Source organism: Xenopus tropicalis, chromosome 9 (assembly GCF_000004195.4).
Source record: "Xenopus tropicalis strain Nigerian chromosome 9, UCB_Xtro_10.0, whole genome shotgun sequence".
NCBI lineage: Eukaryota > Metazoa > Chordata > Amphibia > Anura > Pipidae > Xenopus > Xenopus tropicalis.
This window is the reverse complement of record NC_030685.2, coordinates 45,095,112-45,114,210: the sequence shown is the minus strand read 5'-3', so window position 1 is coordinate 45,114,210 and position 19,099 is coordinate 45,095,112. Positions and strand designations below refer to the sequence as shown.

At 40.2% G+C, this 19,099-nt stretch overlaps 1 protein-coding gene across 2 annotated transcripts in view; it reads left to right on the top strand.

The window, feature by feature from the left end:
* hibch (3-hydroxyisobutyryl-CoA hydrolase) overlaps positions 1-19,099 on the top strand; it is a 102,879-nt gene that overhangs the window by 34,686 nt on the left and 49,094 nt on the right. For both annotated transcript variants that reach the window (XM_031892663.1, NM_001016188.2), the window contains one exon: positions 13,608-13,686. In XM_031892663.1, the coding sequence (XP_031748523.1) occupies positions 13,608-13,686 (79 nt within the window). The remainder of the gene's footprint in view (positions 1-13,607; positions 13,687-19,099) is intronic.

Here is a 19,099-nt window from a genome sequence, read left to right as displayed (position 1 = left end):
AACCTACAGTGCTGTCATGGGGACCCCAAAACTGTGAAACAGAGATGGTCAAGTGGTACACTGCAACTGAGAAATTGCTTACTCCATACAACTGCCGACAGAAATCCAACTCAAGTCAGGAGAGATCCTTGCCGACCTGGGAAAAGTCTTATGCAGAGCCCTGGAGCCAATGTGAAAGAAAGTGGAGAATTGTCCTTACCAGCCCAACAGGGGGCACAACCAGGTTCATTCTCCCTATGTAAGGGGGGCAGTGTGCAATTTTGGAGGTTTTAAACCTTGGGGAACACTAGACGCCCAGTACCCACAGGAGGAGCCTGTGCAGGGCTCTCCAATATCTTTCCAGTTATACACAGAAAGTTTACACTGCACACCCTTAATTGAGGGGTAATTTGAGTGTACTGTCTATATTAATCAGGTCCCAGCCAAGGCTCTCCTAATTTCAGCATGGTGACCCTTGTACTAGAGAGTGTGGTTGGTATAGTTGGACCTGCAACCAAATCACTCTGGCTTGTTTGCATCCAGTGGAGATACCCGATTTTACCCACTAATCCCAGTGACAATTTCTGTGGCAGGTTGGGGTAGTAGGAGAGCTGCTATACTTCATGATAGTGAGACATAAATTTCCCAAGTTTTAGGAATTATGGGAAAGTGTGGGGAAAAAAACTATTAACTTGACGGTGGGAGACATGGTAGGCCCAGTAATGATGAAAGTGGGGTAATGTATGACTTACAAATTGATCATGAGTCACGGCCCCAAGCAGGTAATCCTGTAATTGACAATGCCAATCCAAAGACTGAACTGCCCTCTGAGGGGGGATTTATTCCCATTACAGGTAATGCTTGGTGAGGATGATAAGGAAGATTCATCCCATCTCATATGCCTTTATATTGTAAAGAAGACATGGGGGGAGATATTCCCCACAAAAGTGTTCTGGAGTAGGTTTCCCAAATGAGGGAAAGGATTTCATTGGAAGATGCTATGGATTCTGCCGGCGTCGAGGTGTGACATCACTTCCGGTTGTGGCAGTGAGTGGATGCACAGGTGAAACACATGAAAGAGGGAGACGCTGGCAGAATCCATCTCTTTGTATTGCAGAGGTTCACTTCCATGATCTGCATCATAACACTAGAGCAAGTGACTGTTTGATATGTGCTCAGAAGTGTGACTTATGTAAATGCAATAAGTTTTATATATTTTTTTTTTAAAAAGCAGGGGTAGCGTCCATAGTGTAATTCGCCTTGAATTACACTATGGACGCTACCCCTGCTTTTTAATGTCTTTTGCAGAGAAAAGGAGTACCCTGAAGTTGGTACTGATATGCTGTTTTGAAATCAGGAATCTTGTAAATTGCTAATCCCACTGGAGAGTGGAGAAGCCACGTGCTGAGATTTGTTGTTTGGAGCGAGCACTATAGCATTTAGTTTCATATCATTTTATTCCTAGATTAAAGGAGAAGGAAAGGCTAAGTCACTTGGGGGTGCCAAAATGTTAGGCACCCCCAAGTGACTTAGATCGCTTACCTTTTACCCTGGGCTGGTGCCCCGGGGTAGCAGCGAGCGCTTCCTCCTTCCTTTTCGCTTGCGCGCGCATGCGCAGGCATAAAAAGCTGAATAATAAAAGTTATTTTCAAGTAAAACATGAAACCCAAATTCCTTTTTTTTTTTAAATAACACATCTATACCCATTATAAAGGCATTTAAAAATCCAAGCTGTCAATCATATATTTCCTGCCCCGCCTCTATACCTTAGGCATAGAGGCGGGGCAGACAATACCTTCAGCTTTCCATTAAGCACTTCCTAGATGTCACTGCACTTTCCCCTCCCTCCCCATCACCTTATTATGTAGCCAGTGCATGGGTATGGGCATCTGGTCAAGATTTTGGGGTGATACAAAGCATGCCTTACTAACAGTGTCCACAAAATGGCAGCTGCCTGCTTGCTGTGATTTAATAGTTCCAAGACTGAAGGAAACAAGATTTATACTATCTATATAGTGTAAATGAAGTTTATATTAATCTAACATGATTTCTTAGGTTAACAGGTCCCCTTTAACCATCCCAAATCATTTAATTAAATGGCTGTGCCATCTTTAAAGGAGACATATCCTATAAAAATTAAGAATGTACCAGTGAATTATACTCCTCTAGATATAGAAGGATTGTGCTTAAAAAAGTTGTGTTTCAGGCTGATTTATTGAGAAATTCCACCAAAACCCCACTAGTCCCGCCCATCTATTCCATTTCCTGCTGGCTGATTTCTCTGGATGAGCTGGGGAGCCGGCGGCTCTCCGTACACTGCACTGTAGGATAGGAACCAATCAGCAGCTAGGCTGACCTGATAGGGAACTGAAGCCTGTCTTTGCTTGAGTGACTGCAAGGCTGTGATTGGCTCTCCCCTTCCTACTGTGCTTCTGGCAGGGACCGTTAGGACATGCCCACCCCTCATTTCAAACTCTGACAGAGAAGTGATATGATCTATAGGGAGCTCCAATAAAGGGGCCATTGTTACAGATAGGGTTAATGTTTAGCACAAAGTGAAACCAGCACCGTATATTATTCATAATTGCCTACAAAATTAAGGTTTTTACCATTTATCCAATATGTCTCCTTTAACTAGATTTTACTGATTAGTTAACATTGGTATCAAATTAACAATGAAAAATTCTGACTGGGCTAGTTAAGGGGTATATGCACTCATTAGTATCTAGGGCCCAGGTGCTCAAACCTCAAAAACCTTCAGCCCACAGGAAAAAAACTCCAAACCAAAATACTTCAAAAACAAGAGAACAAGGGTGGCACTAGAAAAGACTGGACAGTGGTGCAGTTAAAACATATTTGTTTTTTATTTAAAAAAAAAAAAAAAAATCTCAAACATGGACAGCCTGATGCATTTCGTGCCAAAAGTGGACACTTACCGTAATCATAGGCTAAAGAATTTTCTGAAACAACAGTATTTAAGGCAGATACAGTAAAGTAGTTTAACACCTTTTAGCTGGCATTGGCACACCATATACTGTCTTGGCGTGACAGTATACATGTCTGGCATGAAATTCTCTGGCCCTAATGAAAAAAACAAAACAAAACAACATATATTAATGTGGCAAAAAATGTCACAGAGAATAAGGCACAGTAAGCAATCAACTAAGTGGGTTTATTGTTCAAAGGACACAAGTGCAGTTTTATGTAAAAACACCTTATTATAGTCAATTTTTCTTTCAGAAACAGAGCAGTATCTATTTGGGTATAAGAGAAAGTGCTTGGAGACTCTAATGGCCAGAACTGGTATTGCATGACCTAATTAAAGGGGTTGTTCACCTTTGAGTTAACTTTTAGTATGATATAGTGAGTAATATTCTGGGACAATTTTTCAATTGGTCTTCATTATTTATTTGTAGTTTTTTAATTATATTCAAGTTACCTTAGCAACCAGCATGTGGTTTGGATGAAAGACTGGTATATGAATAGGAGAGGGCCTTTTTATAAAAGAAAGCAACAAAAAGTAACAATAACAATAAAACTGTAATCTCACAGAGCAATAGTTTTTTTGCTGCTGGGGTGAGCAATCCCTGTTTAAAAACTGCAAAGAAGAAGGCAAATAATACAAAACTACAACAAATAAATAATGAAGACCAGTTGAAATGTTGCTTAGAATTGACTGTATTAACTTAAATGGAAACTATACCACAAACCATGTAGGTCTCTATAAAAATATATTGCATAAACAAGCTCATGTAATGTAAAACCCTGCTTCATCTAAAATAATTTTCATAAAAATATACTTCTTTAGTGGTATGTCCTATTGGGTACTCCTAAATATAAAAATGCTATTTTAAGAATTAACTCTTTTACTGCCAAGCACGTATGGCATATGTGCTGGCAGTAAAAGGGCTTAAACGCCAACGACGTGTCTCATACGTCGTTGGCGTTTAAGCGCTGCTCTCTGCAGCGGCGGCATGTGCCGCCGCTGCAGAGAGCTTCTAACAATGACAGCCCCCCTGGGCAATGTGCCAGGGGGGCTGTCATCAGGGTCCTGCGAGCTGATCGCTCGCAGGACCCTCCAGGAAGCAGCAGACGCGATCGCATCGCGTCTGCTGCTTCCTGCTTCCTCCCTCTCCCCCAGCGCCGGCCCAACTGAGGAAGGAGGCGATCGGTCTTCAGGAACAGGTAAGGAGTTTTTTTTTTCTTGCATTTACACACTTTTACACACTTATACACACATTTATACACACTTACATACATTTACACACACTTACAGCACACATTTTAGCATTTTTTTATTTTTTTTTTTCATTTTTCACACTTTTATACACTTATTTACACTCATATACACACTTACACACTATCACACAACTTTTACACATGTACACACATGTATACACAAACACTTTGGGTTTTTTTTGTTTTGCTTTTTTTTTTTTTTTTTTTCATTTTACCACTTTGTTTTTATTTTCTTTTACCTAAAAACTGTTTATTTTGACAGCGTAACTATTGGATCAGATATTCTGGCCACTAATTACACTGTCATGTAACTTATTTTGTTGTTTCACTGATTTGCACAATTTTTGTGGTTTTATCACATTTTATCCCTATATAAGTGTTCCTGATCTGTTTTTAGCGTAGCTTTGCCAGGTGTAACTTTGGTGTACAAAAATAACTTTACCTATTTTGAATTCATCAGAATGTGTACTTTCCAAAAATATATGGTTTTCTGGGGGTCACTGTATAGTTAGGGGGGGTTACTGCACATAATACACTGACAGGGGGCTCTGTATGCAAAAGCTGAGCTGGCAGGCGAGAAATCCTTATGCGCTATTTTCATTTTGGGGTCAGTACATACCGCAGACTTTGGTATATCTATGCATATTGGGCATCAAACTGTTCAGTAGGCCTCTGGTGTTCCTATTTGGGGTGACTTGCCTTTGTACGCAAGAAATTGTGTGAGATAAATGCGGCAAATTGCAACATTTTTAGGCGATTTTCTGAAATGTCATAAAAACCGATAACTTTAGGAAAGCTTTGCGGCTTGGTACTTTGATGTAGAAAGGACTCTTTACCCTTGTTGGATTTGTCAGAATGTGTACTTTCCAAAAATATATGGTTTTGTGGGGGTCTCTGTATAGTTAGGGGAAGTTTTGGCACATAATACACTGACAGGGGGCTCTGTGTGCAAAAGCTGAGCTGGCAGGCGAGAAATCCTTATGCGCTATTTTCATTTAGGGTTCAGTACATACTGCAGACTTTGGTATATCTATGCATATTGGGCATCAAACTGTTCAGTAGGCCTCTGGTGTTCCTATTTGGGGTGACTTGCCTTTGTACGCAAGAAATTGTGTGAGATAAATGCGACAAATTGCAACATTTTTAGGCGATTTTCTGAAATGTCATAAAAACCAATAACTTTAGGAAAGCTCTGCAGATTGGTACTTTGGTGTAGAAAGGACTCTTTACCCTTGTTGGATTTGTCAGAATGTGTACTTTCCAAAAATATATGGTTTTGTGGGGGATCTGTATAGTTAGGGGAAGTTTTGGCACATAATACACTGACAGGGGGCTCTGTGTGCAAAATCTGAGCTGGCAGGCGAGAAATCCTTATGCGCTATTTCATTTAGGGTTCAGTACATACCGCAGACTTTGGTATATCTATGCATATTGGGCATCAAACTGTTCAGTAGGCCTCTGGTGTTCCTATTTGGGGTGACTTGCCTTTGTACGCAAGAAATTGTGTGAGATAAATGCGGCAAATTGCAACATTTTTAGGCGATTTTCTGAAATGTCATAAAAACCGATAACTTTAGGAAAGCTTTGCGGCTTGGTACTTTGGTGTAGAAAGGACTCTTTACCCTTGTTGGATTTGTCAGAATGTGTACTTTCCAAAAATATATGGTTTTGTGGGGGTCTCTGTATAGTTAGGGGAAGTTTTGGCACATAATACACTGACAGGGGGCTCTGTGTGCAAAAGCTGAGCTGGCAGGCGAGAAATCCTTATGCGCTATTTTCATTTAGGGTTCAGTACATACTGCAGACTTTGGTATATCTATGCATATTGGGCATCAAACTGTTCAGTAGGCCTCTGGTGTTCCTATTTGGGGTGACTTGCCTTTGTACGCAAGAAATTGTGTGAGATAAATGCGACAAATTGCAACATTTTTAGGCGATTTTCTGAAATGTCATAAAAACCAATAACTTTAGGAAAGCTCTGCAGATTGGTACTTTGGTGTAGAAAGGACTCTTTACCCTTGTTGGATTTGTCAGAATGTGTACTTTCCAAAAATATATGGTTTTGTGGGGGATCTGTATAGTTAGGGGAAGTTTTGGCACATAATACACTGACAGGGGGCTCTGTGTGCAAAATCTGAGCTGGCAGGCGAGAAATCCTTATGCGCTATTTTCATTTAGGGTTCAGTACATACCGCAGACTTTGGTATATCTATGCATATTGGGCATCAAACTGTTCAGTAGGCCTCTGGTGTTCCTATTTGGGGTGACTTGCCTTTGTACGCAAGAAATTGTGTGAGATAAATGCGGCAAATTGCAACATTTTTAGGCGATTTTCTGAAATGTCATAAAAACCGATAACTTTAGGAAAGCTTTGCGGCTTGGTACTTTGGTGTAGAAAGGACTCTTTACCCTTGTTGGATTTGTCAGAATGTGTACTTTCCAAAAATATATGGTTTTGTGGGGGTCTCTGTATAGTTAGGGGAAGTTTTGGCACATAATACACTGACAGGGGGCTCTGTGTGCAAAAGCTGAGCTGGCAGGCGAGAAATCCTTATGCGCTATTTTCATTTAGGGTTCAGTACATACTGCAGACTTTGGTATATCTATGCATATTGGGCATCAAACTGTTCAGTAGGCCTCTGGTGTTCCTATTTGGGGTGACTTGCCTTTGTACGCAAGAAATTGTGTGAGATAAATGCGGCAAATTGCAACATTTTTAGGCGATTTTCTGAAATGTCATAAAAACCAATAACTTTAGGAAAGCTCTGCAGATTGGTACTTTGGTGTAGAAAGGACTCTTTACCCTTGTTGGATTTGTCAGAATGTGTACTTTCCAAAAATATATGGTTTTGTGGGGGATCTGTATAGTTAGGGGAAGTTTTGGCACATAATACACTGACAGGGGGCTCTGTGTGCAAAAGCTGAGCTGGCAGGCGAGAAATCCTTATGCGCTATTTTCATTTAGGGTTCAGTACATACCGCAGACTTTGGTATATCTATGCATATTGGGCATAAAACTGTTCAGTAGGCCTCTGGTGTTCCTATTTGGGGTGACTTGCCTTTGTACGCAAGAAATTGTGTGAGATAAATGCGGCAAATTGCAACATTTTTAGGCGATTTTCTGAAATGTCATAAAAACCAATAACTTTAGGAAAGCTCTGCAGATTGGTACTTTGGTGTAGAAAGGACTCTTTACCCTTGTTGGATTTGTCAGAATGTGTACTTTCCAAAAATATATGGTTTTGTGGGGGATCTGTATAGTTAGGGGAAGTTTTGGCACATAATACACTGACAGGGGGCTCTGTGTGCAAAATCTGAGCTGGCAGGCGAGAAATCCTTATGCGCTATTTTCATTTAGGGTTCAGTACATACCGCAGACTATGCGGCAAATTGGCTTTCTGGGGTGAATGTACTTTTTTTGTAGCATTATCCCACATAAAGGATGTAAATGTGTTGATTTTGCAGGAGCTGAAATGATAGATCATATGGGGGTATGTTCCCATTGGGGCCCCTACATGCCACATACTTAGGTAAACCTATACATATTGGGCATCAAACTGTTCAGTGGACCCCTGGCGTTCAAATTCAGGGTGTTTTATCTTGGTACCTAATTCTATGTGGGAGATAAGATGCTTCAAAATGGAAGCTTTGAGGGGATTTTTGGAAATGTCATGTAAATAGCTAACTTTAGAAAAGCTGTGCGGCTTGGTACTTTGGAGTAGAAAGACATGGGTACCCATTTTAGATTCGGGGGAATGTGTACTTTCCAAAAATATATGGCTTTCTGGGGTGAGCGTACTTTTTTGTAGCTTTATCTCACATATAATGATGTAAATGTGTTGATTTTGCAGGAGCTGAAATGACAGAAATGACAGTTCATATGGGGGTATGTTCACATTCGGGCCCCTACATGCCACATACTTGGGTAAACCTATACATATTGGGCATCAAACTGTTCAGTGGACCCCTTGTGTTCAAATTCAGGGTGTTTTATCTTGGTACCTAATGCTATGTGGGAGATAAGATGCTTCAAAATGGAAGCTTTGAGGGGATTTTTGGAAATGTCATCAAAATTGCTAACTTTAGAAAAGCTGTGCGGCTTGGTACTTTGGAGTAGAAAGACATGGGTACCCATTTTAGATTCGGGGGAATGTGTACTTTCCAAAAATATATGGCTTTCTGGGGTGAGCGTACTTTTTTGTAGCTTTATCTCACATATAATGATGTAAATGTGTTGATTTTGCAGGAGCTGAAATGACAGAAATGACAGTATATATGGGGGTATGTTCACATTCGGGCCCCTACATGCCACATACTTGGGTAAACCTATACATATTGGGCATCAAACTGTTCAGTGGACCCCTGGTGTTCAAATTCAGGGTGTTTTATCTTGGTACCTAATGCTATGTGGGAGATAAGATGCTGCAAAGTGGAAGCTTTGAGGGGATTTTTGGAAATGTCATCAAAATTGCTAACTTTAGAAAAGCTGTGCGGCTTGGTACTTTGGAGTAGAAAGACATGGGTACCCATTTTAGATTTGGGGGAATGTGTACTTTCCAAAAATATATGACTTTCTGGGGTGAGCGTACTTTTTTGTAGCTTTATCCCACATATAATAATGTAAATGTGTTGATTTTGCAGGAGCTGAAATGACAGTTCATATGGGGGTATGTTCACATTGGGGCCCCTACATGCCACATACTTAGGTAAACCTATACATATTGGGCATCAAACTGTTCAGTGGACCCCTGGCGTTCAAATTCAGGGTGTTTTATCTTGGTACCTAATGCTATGTGGGAGATAAGATGCTTCAAAGTGGAAGCTTTGAGGGGATTTTTGGAAATGTCATCAAAATTGCTAACTTTAGAAAAGCTGTGCGGCTTCGTACTTTGGAGTAGAAAGACATGGGTACCCATTTTAGATTCGGGGGAATGTGTACTTTCCAAAAATATATGACTTTCTGGGGTGAGCATACTTTTTACTAGCTTTATCCCACATATAATGATGTAAATGTGTTGATTTTGCAGAAGCTGAAATGACAGAAATGACAGTTCATATGGGGTATGTTCACATTGGGGCCCCTACATGCCACATACTTAGGTAAACCTATACATATTGGGCATCAAACTGTTCAGTGGACCCCTGGCGTTCAAATTCAGGGTGTTTTATCTTGGTACCTAATGCTATGTGGGAGATAAGATGCTTCAAAGTGGAAGCTTTCAGGGGATTTTTGGAAATGTCATCAAAATTGCTAACTTTAGAAAAGCTGTGCGGCTTGGTACTTTGGAGTAGAAAGACATGGGTACCCATTTTAGATTCGGGGGAATGTGTACTTTCCAAAAATATATGACTTTCTGGGGTGAGCATACTTTTTACTAGCTTTATCCCACATATAATGATGTAAATGTGTTGATTTTGCAGAAGCTGAAATGACAGAAATGACAGTTCATATGGGGTATGTTCACATTGGGGCCCCTACATGCCACATACTTGGGTAAAGCTATACATATTGGGCATCAAACTGTTCAGTGGACCCCAGGCATTCATATTTAGGGTGTTTTATTTGGTTACTTTATGACCTGTAGGAGATAAGATACTATAGACTGGAAGCTTTGAAGCGATTTTAAAAAAAAATCACAAATTTTGATAAAAACCAATAACTTTAGGAAAGCATTGCGACTTGATAGTTTGGAGTAGACAGACAGTTGTGCCTATTCTGTATTCCCCAGAATCTGTTCTTTCCAAAAATGTACAATTTTCTGGGATAAACCTTCTGTTAGTGGAATTTTGGCCTTGAAATCCAAAGTATGCAGTTTTTTTGGAGCAGTGCTTTGGGAATTTGGTAGTGTACTGCTGGGAGTTTTTGACCTATACAAGTGAGAAATCTCCATAAAACTATATATATTTGGTATTGGCACGTTCAGGAGACATGGGACTTTCCAAATCAGTTGTATATTCGTGAATAAAATAATTTTTGTTTCTAGTATGTGTGATTATATTATGGAAAATTTGATTTTTTTTGCATTTTTAGACATTTAGAAGCCTATATCTTGTTACAGAATTGGAATTACACAAAAATTCTACCATATTTTGAAAGCTTAGGTTGTTCTGAAAAAAACGATATATTGTTTTCCTTGGTAAACTAAAAGTCCCCCCGAGGAAAGGCCCCTAAAGTGAAACAGTGCAAAATGTTCAAAAACTGTCTGGCAATACAAGTTCCGCTTTGACCAAAATGGCTGGCAGTAAAAGGGTTAAGGGCCGCCTCCTGGGATTATATGATTTGCAGTGCACATAAACAAGCCAAGGCACATGCTAGGCCCCATCAGCCAATAAATGCTCTGTCTTTTGCTCCCACACAATTCCTGTTACTGTTAGAGCTGCATTATTTCCTGTCAGGTGATCTCTAAGGGAGCAGCCCATCACTAAATAGTAGTTTAAGGAAAAGGATAAAAAATGGCAATATTTACTGATATATATATTCCAGTTCGGCAAGATTCTTTAATAGGTCACTAAACAAAATATAAACTATATGTTGGTTACGTATACATTCTGGTTATATAGTTTCCTTCAAAGGTGAAACACCCCTTTAAGCTAACTGAAATAAAGAGACGAGCTAGATAACTTATTTTCTGCAGCTTATCTACAGTTACAGTGCTCCAACTACTACCATGGGCAAGAGCAAAGAGCTGTCAAAAGACACCAGAGACAAAATTGTGGACCTCCACAAGGCTGGAAAGGGCTACGGGGCAATTGCCAAGCAGCTTGGTGAAAATAGAGCAAATGTTAGAAAATGGAAGAGGCTAAAGATGATTGTCAGTCTCCCTAGGGCTGGGGCTCCATGCAAGATCTCACCTCGTGGGGTATCACTGATGATAAGAAATGTTGAGGAATCAGCCCAGAACTACAAGGGAGTAGCTGGTCAATGACATGAAGAGAGCTGGGACCACAGTTTCAAAGATCACTGGTAGTACAGTACGCCGCCATGGTTTCAAATCATGCATTGCACGGAAGGTTCCCCTGCTCAAGTCATCACATGTCCAGGTCCGTCTGAAGTTTGCCAATGACCATCTGGATGATTCAGAGAAGGCAAGGGAGAAAGTCATGTGGTCAGATGAGACCAAAGTAGAACTTTTTGTTCTAAACTTCACTCGCCGTGAAAAATAAGGATGAGTTGCATCCCAAGAATGATATCCCTACTGTGAAGCATGGGGGTGGTAACATCATGCTTTGGGGGTGCTTTTTTGCGAAGGGGGCAGGACGACTGCACTGTATTAAGGAGAGGATCAATGGGGCCATGTATTGTGAGATTTTGAGCAACAACCTCCTTCCCTCAGTCAGAACATTAAAGATAGGTTGTGGCTGGGTCTTCCAACATGACAATGACCCGAAGCACACAGCCAGGATAACCAAGGAGTGGCTCCGTAAGAGGCATATCAAGGTTCTGGAGTGGCCTAGCCAGTCTCCAGACATAAATCCAATGTCTTTGGAGGGAGCTGAAACTCCATGTTGCTCAGCGACAACCCCAAAACCTGACAGATCTAGAGGAGATCTGTGTGGAGGAGTGAGCCAAAATCCCTGTTGCAGTGTGTGCAAACCTGGTCAAGAACTACAGAGAACGTTTGACCTCTGTAATTGCAAACAAAGGCTTCTGTACCAAATATTAAAACTCAGGAGTTCAAATACTTATGTGCAGCAGTGCAATACAAATAAATTCTTTTTTCTTTTATGCACCTACAATCTGAATTTCAGACCCCTCTATGATTTCTAAGTGGGAGAACTTGCAAAATTGCAGGGTGTTCAAAAACTTATTTTCCTCCCTGTAAAATGCACAGTGTGCTAAAGTAAAATTTTAGCCGGCAACCCATTATCCCGAAAGCTACAAATTACGGAATGCCTGTCTCTCATAGACTCCATTTTAAAGGAGAATGCAAGTCAAAATTTAAAAAGCATACTGCCCAATAGTCCTCCTATTGTTTAGTAAAAACACCACACTTTTGGCTCACCTAATCAAATATTTACTCACTTCATATTTTCTAGAACAGGCAGCCATCTCTAAAAAGGTATTCTCCCTTCCTTTCCCTCCTTGCTTCATACTGCACATGTGTTTCATTCCCTCCCCCCCCTCCCCTCTGGCAGATCCGCTTCTGATTGGCTGGTGGGCATGTGTAGCTCAGAACAGGAGACAGGATCAAGTTACACACATGCTCAGAGAATAGGAAGGCTGCCGCTGGCAGCCTACAGGAAGGACAGAGAGATTTCAGTGATGTCACTGTAGTCTTCACACTGCTGTAGGCTGCCAGCACCATATCTCAGAGAAGCAAGCAGGGATCTGGGAATTTAGATATGCAGTAAGTACTTAAAAAGAATGCCTTTAGACTTACTTTTAATTTATATTAACCTTTCCTTGTCCTTTAATCAAATAATTCAGATTTTTAAGATTGTTTTTTTTTTGTCTGTAATAATAAAACAGTACCTTGTACTTGATCCTAACTTAGAAAAAATGAATCCTTATTGGACGCAAAACAGTCCTTTTGGGTTTGATTAATGGTTTATTGATTTTTTTGTAGACTTAAGGTATGGAGATCCAAATTACAGAAAGACCCCTTATCCAGAATATCCTTGGTCCTGAGCATTCTTCTGGATAATAGGTCCTATATATATATTCAGGTATGGGACCCATTATCCAGAATGCTCGGGACCTGGGGTTTTCCAGATAAGGGATCTTTCCGTAATTTGGATCTCCTATGTAAAGTCTGCTAAAAACTTTAAACAGTAATTAAACCCAACAGGATTGTTTTGCCTCCAATAAGGATTCATTATATATTAGTTGGGATCAAGTACAAGGTACTGTTTTATTATTACAGAGAAAGAGGAAATCATATTTAAAAATGTGAATTATTTGATTAAAATGGAGTCTATGGGAGATGGCCTTTCGGTAATTTGGAACTTTCTGGATAATGGGTTTCCAGATAAGGGGTACGATACCTGTATGTATGTATGTAAGTATGTATATATAATATATAGTACAGTTGGAACAGATATCGCACTCACAGGTCTTAGTGAAAAAATAAAAAATATTTATTAACGCAAAAACGTCAATCTAACGTTACAGCCGTTCTCAAAGGCTGTGAGAAAGGCTGTGGATACAGCCGAAACGTTAGATTGACGTTTTTGCATAAATAAATATTTTTTGTTTTTTCACTAAGACCTGTGAGTGCGGTATTTATTCCAACTGTACTACATTTACTCTGTATACTGCACCCAGGCACACTTCGATTTAGAAATACATGAGTGCCTGCTTCTCTCCAGTTTTTTTTATATATATAATATATATTATACCTTAATATATGTATAACATCTATTTATATTACAGTTTTTTCTCTTTATAGGGCGTGGGTCTGTCAGTCCATGGACATTTCAGAGTAGCATCTGAGAACACTCTCTTTGCAATGCCTGAGACAGCAATAGGTAAGACCAAAGCCATTAGGATAATTGCTGTATTGGAACTGACACACGAAGATAACTAATTTCTTCTACATAACACTCCTTCCTTGTGATACCATCGATTTTTTTGAAGTCTACCAGTCCATTTTCTAGAAAAACATGCCCAATGCATGATGCTCCAAACAAGTCACAGTTAAGCATATAGTCCCATATTTTGAGAACTGCTTGAGCTACAGTAAGTAATGAGGTTGCTGGTAGCCTATTTTATATTGAGTGGCCTGAAATAATTGACTAATCAACTTAGAACTAGGGCAAAGTAGTAGAACCCTACATTTGTAAATCCTAGGCCATCTTTAAAGGAGAATGTAAGTCAAAATTTAAAAAGCATACTGCCCAATAGTCCTCCTATTGCAGGGGTCGGGAACCTTTTTGGCTGAGAGAGCCATAAACACCACATATTTTTTAAATGTAAGCACGTTTGGCTGCGGATGCTGCGGGGCAAGGTATGGTGGGTGTCATCTCTAGCTGTTCAATATGGCTTACTAATGGTATAACTAGAGGGCTACCTAGCACAGTGCACAGTTCTTCTCTTTGTAGCCCCCAACAGAGACATATTGGCCACTTTTAATTTTCAATTCAAGCGTGAACTGTCACAGGTGTCTGCTCCAATGTCCCTCTCAGTTCCCTGGGCCCTGGTTCAAGTGCAACCCGGTAAGGAAGCCGGATGCGATGCAGAGAGCGCAGGCCACGCCCCACGTCATTTTTTTTATTAAAGATTTGGCAGTGAGCCAGATGCAGCCATCAAAAGAGCCACATCTGGCTCTCGAGCCATAGGTTCCCTACCCCTGTCCTATTGTTTAGTAAAAACGCCACACTTTTGGCTCACCTAATCAAATATTTACATATTCAGTTACTTCACATTTTCTAGAACAGGCAGCCATCTCTAAAAAGGTATTCTCCCTTCCTTTCCCTCCTTGCTTCATACTGCACATGTGTTTCATTCCCTCCCCCCCCTCCCCTCTGGCAGATCCGCTTCTGATTGGCTGGTGGGCATGTGTAGCTCAGAACAGGAGACAGGATCAAGTTACACACTTGCTCAGAGAATAGGAAGGCTGCCGCTGGCAGCCTACAGGAAGGACAGCTATTTCAGTGATGTCACTCTAGTCTTCACACTGCTGTAGGCTGCCAGCGCCTTATCTCAGAGAAGCAAGCAGGGACCTGGGAATTTAGATATGCAGTAAGTACTTAAAAAGAATACCTTTAGACCTACTTTTAATTTATATTAACCTTTCATTGTCCTTTAAGCATGGTCTATGTAGAATGTAGTTGTTGTAAGATCCTTGATTCCAAAAGAATAGGCAGAACAAAATATTCATTGTAAGTGTATTAACCTGAACCTGAAAGAACTGTATAACAAAAATATCTCAGTCTGCTGCCCAATAGTCTGAGGTAGTTCTGGGTTTGTAGCTTGGTTTATTTACCTAATGGAATCCAACATGTAAAACATAATTATGTTCAGTAACTATACTCTATGGGGGGAAATATAATAAAAGTAGGCAATGGGAAAAATATTTGCATTGCGAAAATCTTTCCTCTGTCCAACAAATTTGCCTTCGCACAAATTTAATAAAGCATTTTTGAACAAAGAAACTGTTTAGCGGCCACTTCCGACAGTGGAAGAAAGTTTGCAAATTTTATAGTTTGCAGTGTATGTAATAAAACTTCTTAATAAAATGATGTTAAGTTTGCTCCAGTAGATTGCGCAGCTTTCAAGCATACCTTAAAAAGTTCACAATGCGCAATTACAATGTGCAATGCAATAACAGTGCAATGAAGATTATATTGCAAAATGCAAATTTTTATTCCTTTTGTGACTTTTATTACATTCCTCTGTTTGCCTCAAAAGGGTTATATTTAGTGCTTTAAATTTATTGTAATTTGTTTTTAAAGTGGTAGAATTGAAATACTAGGGGTTCTAATGCATAAAAGTAAGTCTTCTGTATAAACATTTTATTTCTCCTCCAATGTTGATCCCATGTACAGTGTGCTGTGATTATTAAAAACAGCATTACTTTGGTGTTCCCTTGTCAAGATGTAAAGATTGCATGCATCCCTGTCTTGTTATGTCGTTGATATGTACAGATGTATTTGCGGTCACGTCAAAATAGGCGCAGACACTGCACATTGTGCGCGATTGTGTCAATCCCGTCAAAATAGCTATGCTCGTGTCAAGATAGTTATGCGTGTCAAAAAAACCTACGTTATGCAAATACCGCCAATTTTTCAGATGTTTTGTGAATTTTTCTGCGATGCAGGACAGATTCACTCATCCCTAGTCACATTCATTGTTGTCTGCCACTGAATAAGGAGATTATTACCGTAAATTACTTCGGTTGCACAATGTTTTTGGGGAAAACCTTATTGCAAAATTCCTTCCAACTTCAAGTAGTAGTTTCTGGTGGTAAATCAGATTTTATAGAATGTTTTAAAGGAGAAAGAAAGGTAAAAACTAAGCAAACTTTTTCAAAAAGGTCTATGTCAAGGGCCCCTCAGACTGTTGGGGGGCTGGACCACCATCACTAACCCTTCCACCGTCCTCTTTCTCCACTGCCAGGTGGGAGGACGCAGCGGGGGGCCGGGTATATTCCTCTGGGGGGGCCGGATACGGCCCGTGGGCCATAGTTTGGGGACCGCTGGTCTATGTAAATACAGCCATAGGCACTTACAGAAATGCTGCACTGAGTTCTCTGTCAAAAGATTTGTTGTGTCTGTTTTACTGTGCCAGAGACGCAGCTCTCTTCTCCCCCCTCCCTCAAGAATGCAAAGAACTCACTCCCCCCCTTGGGAATGTGTGATCTGAGCCAATCGGCAGGAAGTTTCCTCATAGTCTAACTAACTGAACATGTACACTGGTCTTGCTCTTGGTGCAGGAGTGAGGCATTATGGGAACTTTCTTTACACCGCTCAGCGTTTTTTCTTCCAGTGGAGGAAGAATATTCAGAAGGAAAACAGAAAGCTGTTCTGATGTTAATCAACTCAGGAAAGAGATCAGAAACCTTAGGTGACCTTTCTTGAAAAAAACTTCTGATCAGATCATCAGGCAAAATCATCTTGCAGTGACCTTGAATGATCTGTTATCCATATGCTAAAAAGGGAACTGCGGTGGACTCATAGACTCAATATGATTAGCCCTTTTGGATAACTAGATTTCTTACTCTCCCTTTTAATGTAAAATGCCAAAATGACTTTCCTTGTTCTTTATAGATAAACATGAAAAAGTCCTGCAGTGGAAAAAATATTTCTGCCATATGTAGGCATTATTATCTTTTATTTATAGGATTTGTAAACTAATTAATGTAACATTGCTCATTTTTTGTTATTAAAGCTATTAAGCACTTTATAAAGTGCTAAAATAATCAATGTTGTAACAACACCACCACCTACTGATCAGTACTTTTAGACTGTACAGTGGAGGAAGAATATGTTCAGAAAGAAAACAGAAAGCTGTTCTGATGTTACTCAACTCAGGAAAGAGATCAGAAACCTCAGGTGACATTTCTTGAAAAAACCTTCTGATCAGATCATCAGGGAAAATCATCTTGCAGCGACCATGAATGATCTGTTATCCATATACCTACTGTAAAGCCAAATTCTTAGTAAAATCCACCTTTTGCAGGGCTATTTAGTGATTTGTTTAGATTTCTGTTTTGGTAATGCTTAGAATACCATGCTTTCTCATGTTTAAGATATTGCCCCTTTTTTATGTGGAACTTTTAATACTCCAGCCAAAACACTTAAGGGCCAGTAGCAGTAATTTTGGATGCAATCAACATGTTTTTTCTTAACCGTCTATGCAGTTCACTTTTACAACCCCTTTCCATATTTGTGAACAATTTTACATCATTTACAGCCAATTGTACAAAGGTCCTCCACTTACATAAGAGATACGGGTGATCTACTTTTCATTTGAAAAATTCTTTTCCCTTGCCCCTTGGGATTAAACTTGCCACAGTGGATGTTGCTTCCCTCTACACTGTGATTCCAGTAGACAAGGGCATTACAAAGGTTAGGAACTTTTTGACCTTACATTCAGACCTGTCCCGACCACCTCCTTAGTTTCTGTCATTGCTCCTTGAACATTGCTTGACGCTTAAAGGAGAAAGAAAGGTAAAAACAAAGTAAGCTTTATCAGAAAGGTCTATGTAAATACAGCCATAAACACTCACAGAAACGCTGCACTGACTTCTCTGAAAAAAGATTTCTTGTGTCTGTAATTCCTGTGCCACAGACACGCAGCTTTCTGTTCTCTGCTCTTGCCTGCTTCCCCTCCCTCAAGAATGCTAAGAACTCACCCCCCCCCCTTAGGAATGTGGATCTATGAGTCTAACTAACTGAGTATGCTCACTTGGTCTGCTTTTGGCTTCAGATCTTCTGAACAGGTGAAATATGGGGAGACTTAAGGGCACTATTGAGACAACTGAAGGTATGCCTGCAGCTTGAGATTAACTATTTACTAGCCTTTCCTTCTCCTTTGACTATTTCAAGTTTGAGCTGTTAAAATCAGTGGCACTTACAAATCAGCGGCATCAGTATGGGTTCAAACGTTGCCCCTGCTTTTGCTAATCTATATATGACACATTGCGAACAGACGCACATATGGCACCACCGAACAATTCTTGGCAATGGTACAGGAACTGAACGAGTTACCTACAACCATACGCTTCACAGTTGCAATTGATGATTTAACCATCTCCTTTCTCGACCTCTCCATCAGAGTTTTGGATATCGTAATAGATACGACTACATACAGGAAGACTACTGACAGGAATACCCTGTTATACCATTCTTCATGCCAACCCCATGTTTTTTGCGTAGTGTTCCTTTTTAGCAAATGGTACGTATGGCCAGGAACAATTCTAATCCTCACCTTCTGATCCAACAACTCGATGAACTGGTAACTTATTTCTTCCAGAGGGGCTACCCACTACAAGATGTATTGGCATGGAAGAACAGAGCACTGCAGTTGACACAAAATGATCTGTTATATGAAACCAATGACTCTGGTCCTATTTCTAATTAAGAGAGACTCACTTTCCTTTCACTTGTTGATGCACTACATGATAACTGGTCAGTTTTGGAACAAGACAGGTCCCTTCCCCCTATTTTTAGATTACACCCACGGGTTTCTTATAGATGTGGCAGGAGCCTGCTTGACCTGCTAGTTAAGATGGATCCCTCCCACTGTTATCAAACTACCACTCTGAATACTTGGCTACCCAATCATAAATTGGGATGCTATAAGTGCCCCAACTGTAGAACTTGTGGCTACCTAATTTCAGGATCATCCTTTCATCATCCCCACAAGGGCCGCAGCATCCAAATAACACATAGGGGCTGATTTACTAAGACACGAATTCGAATCCGAATTGGAAAAATT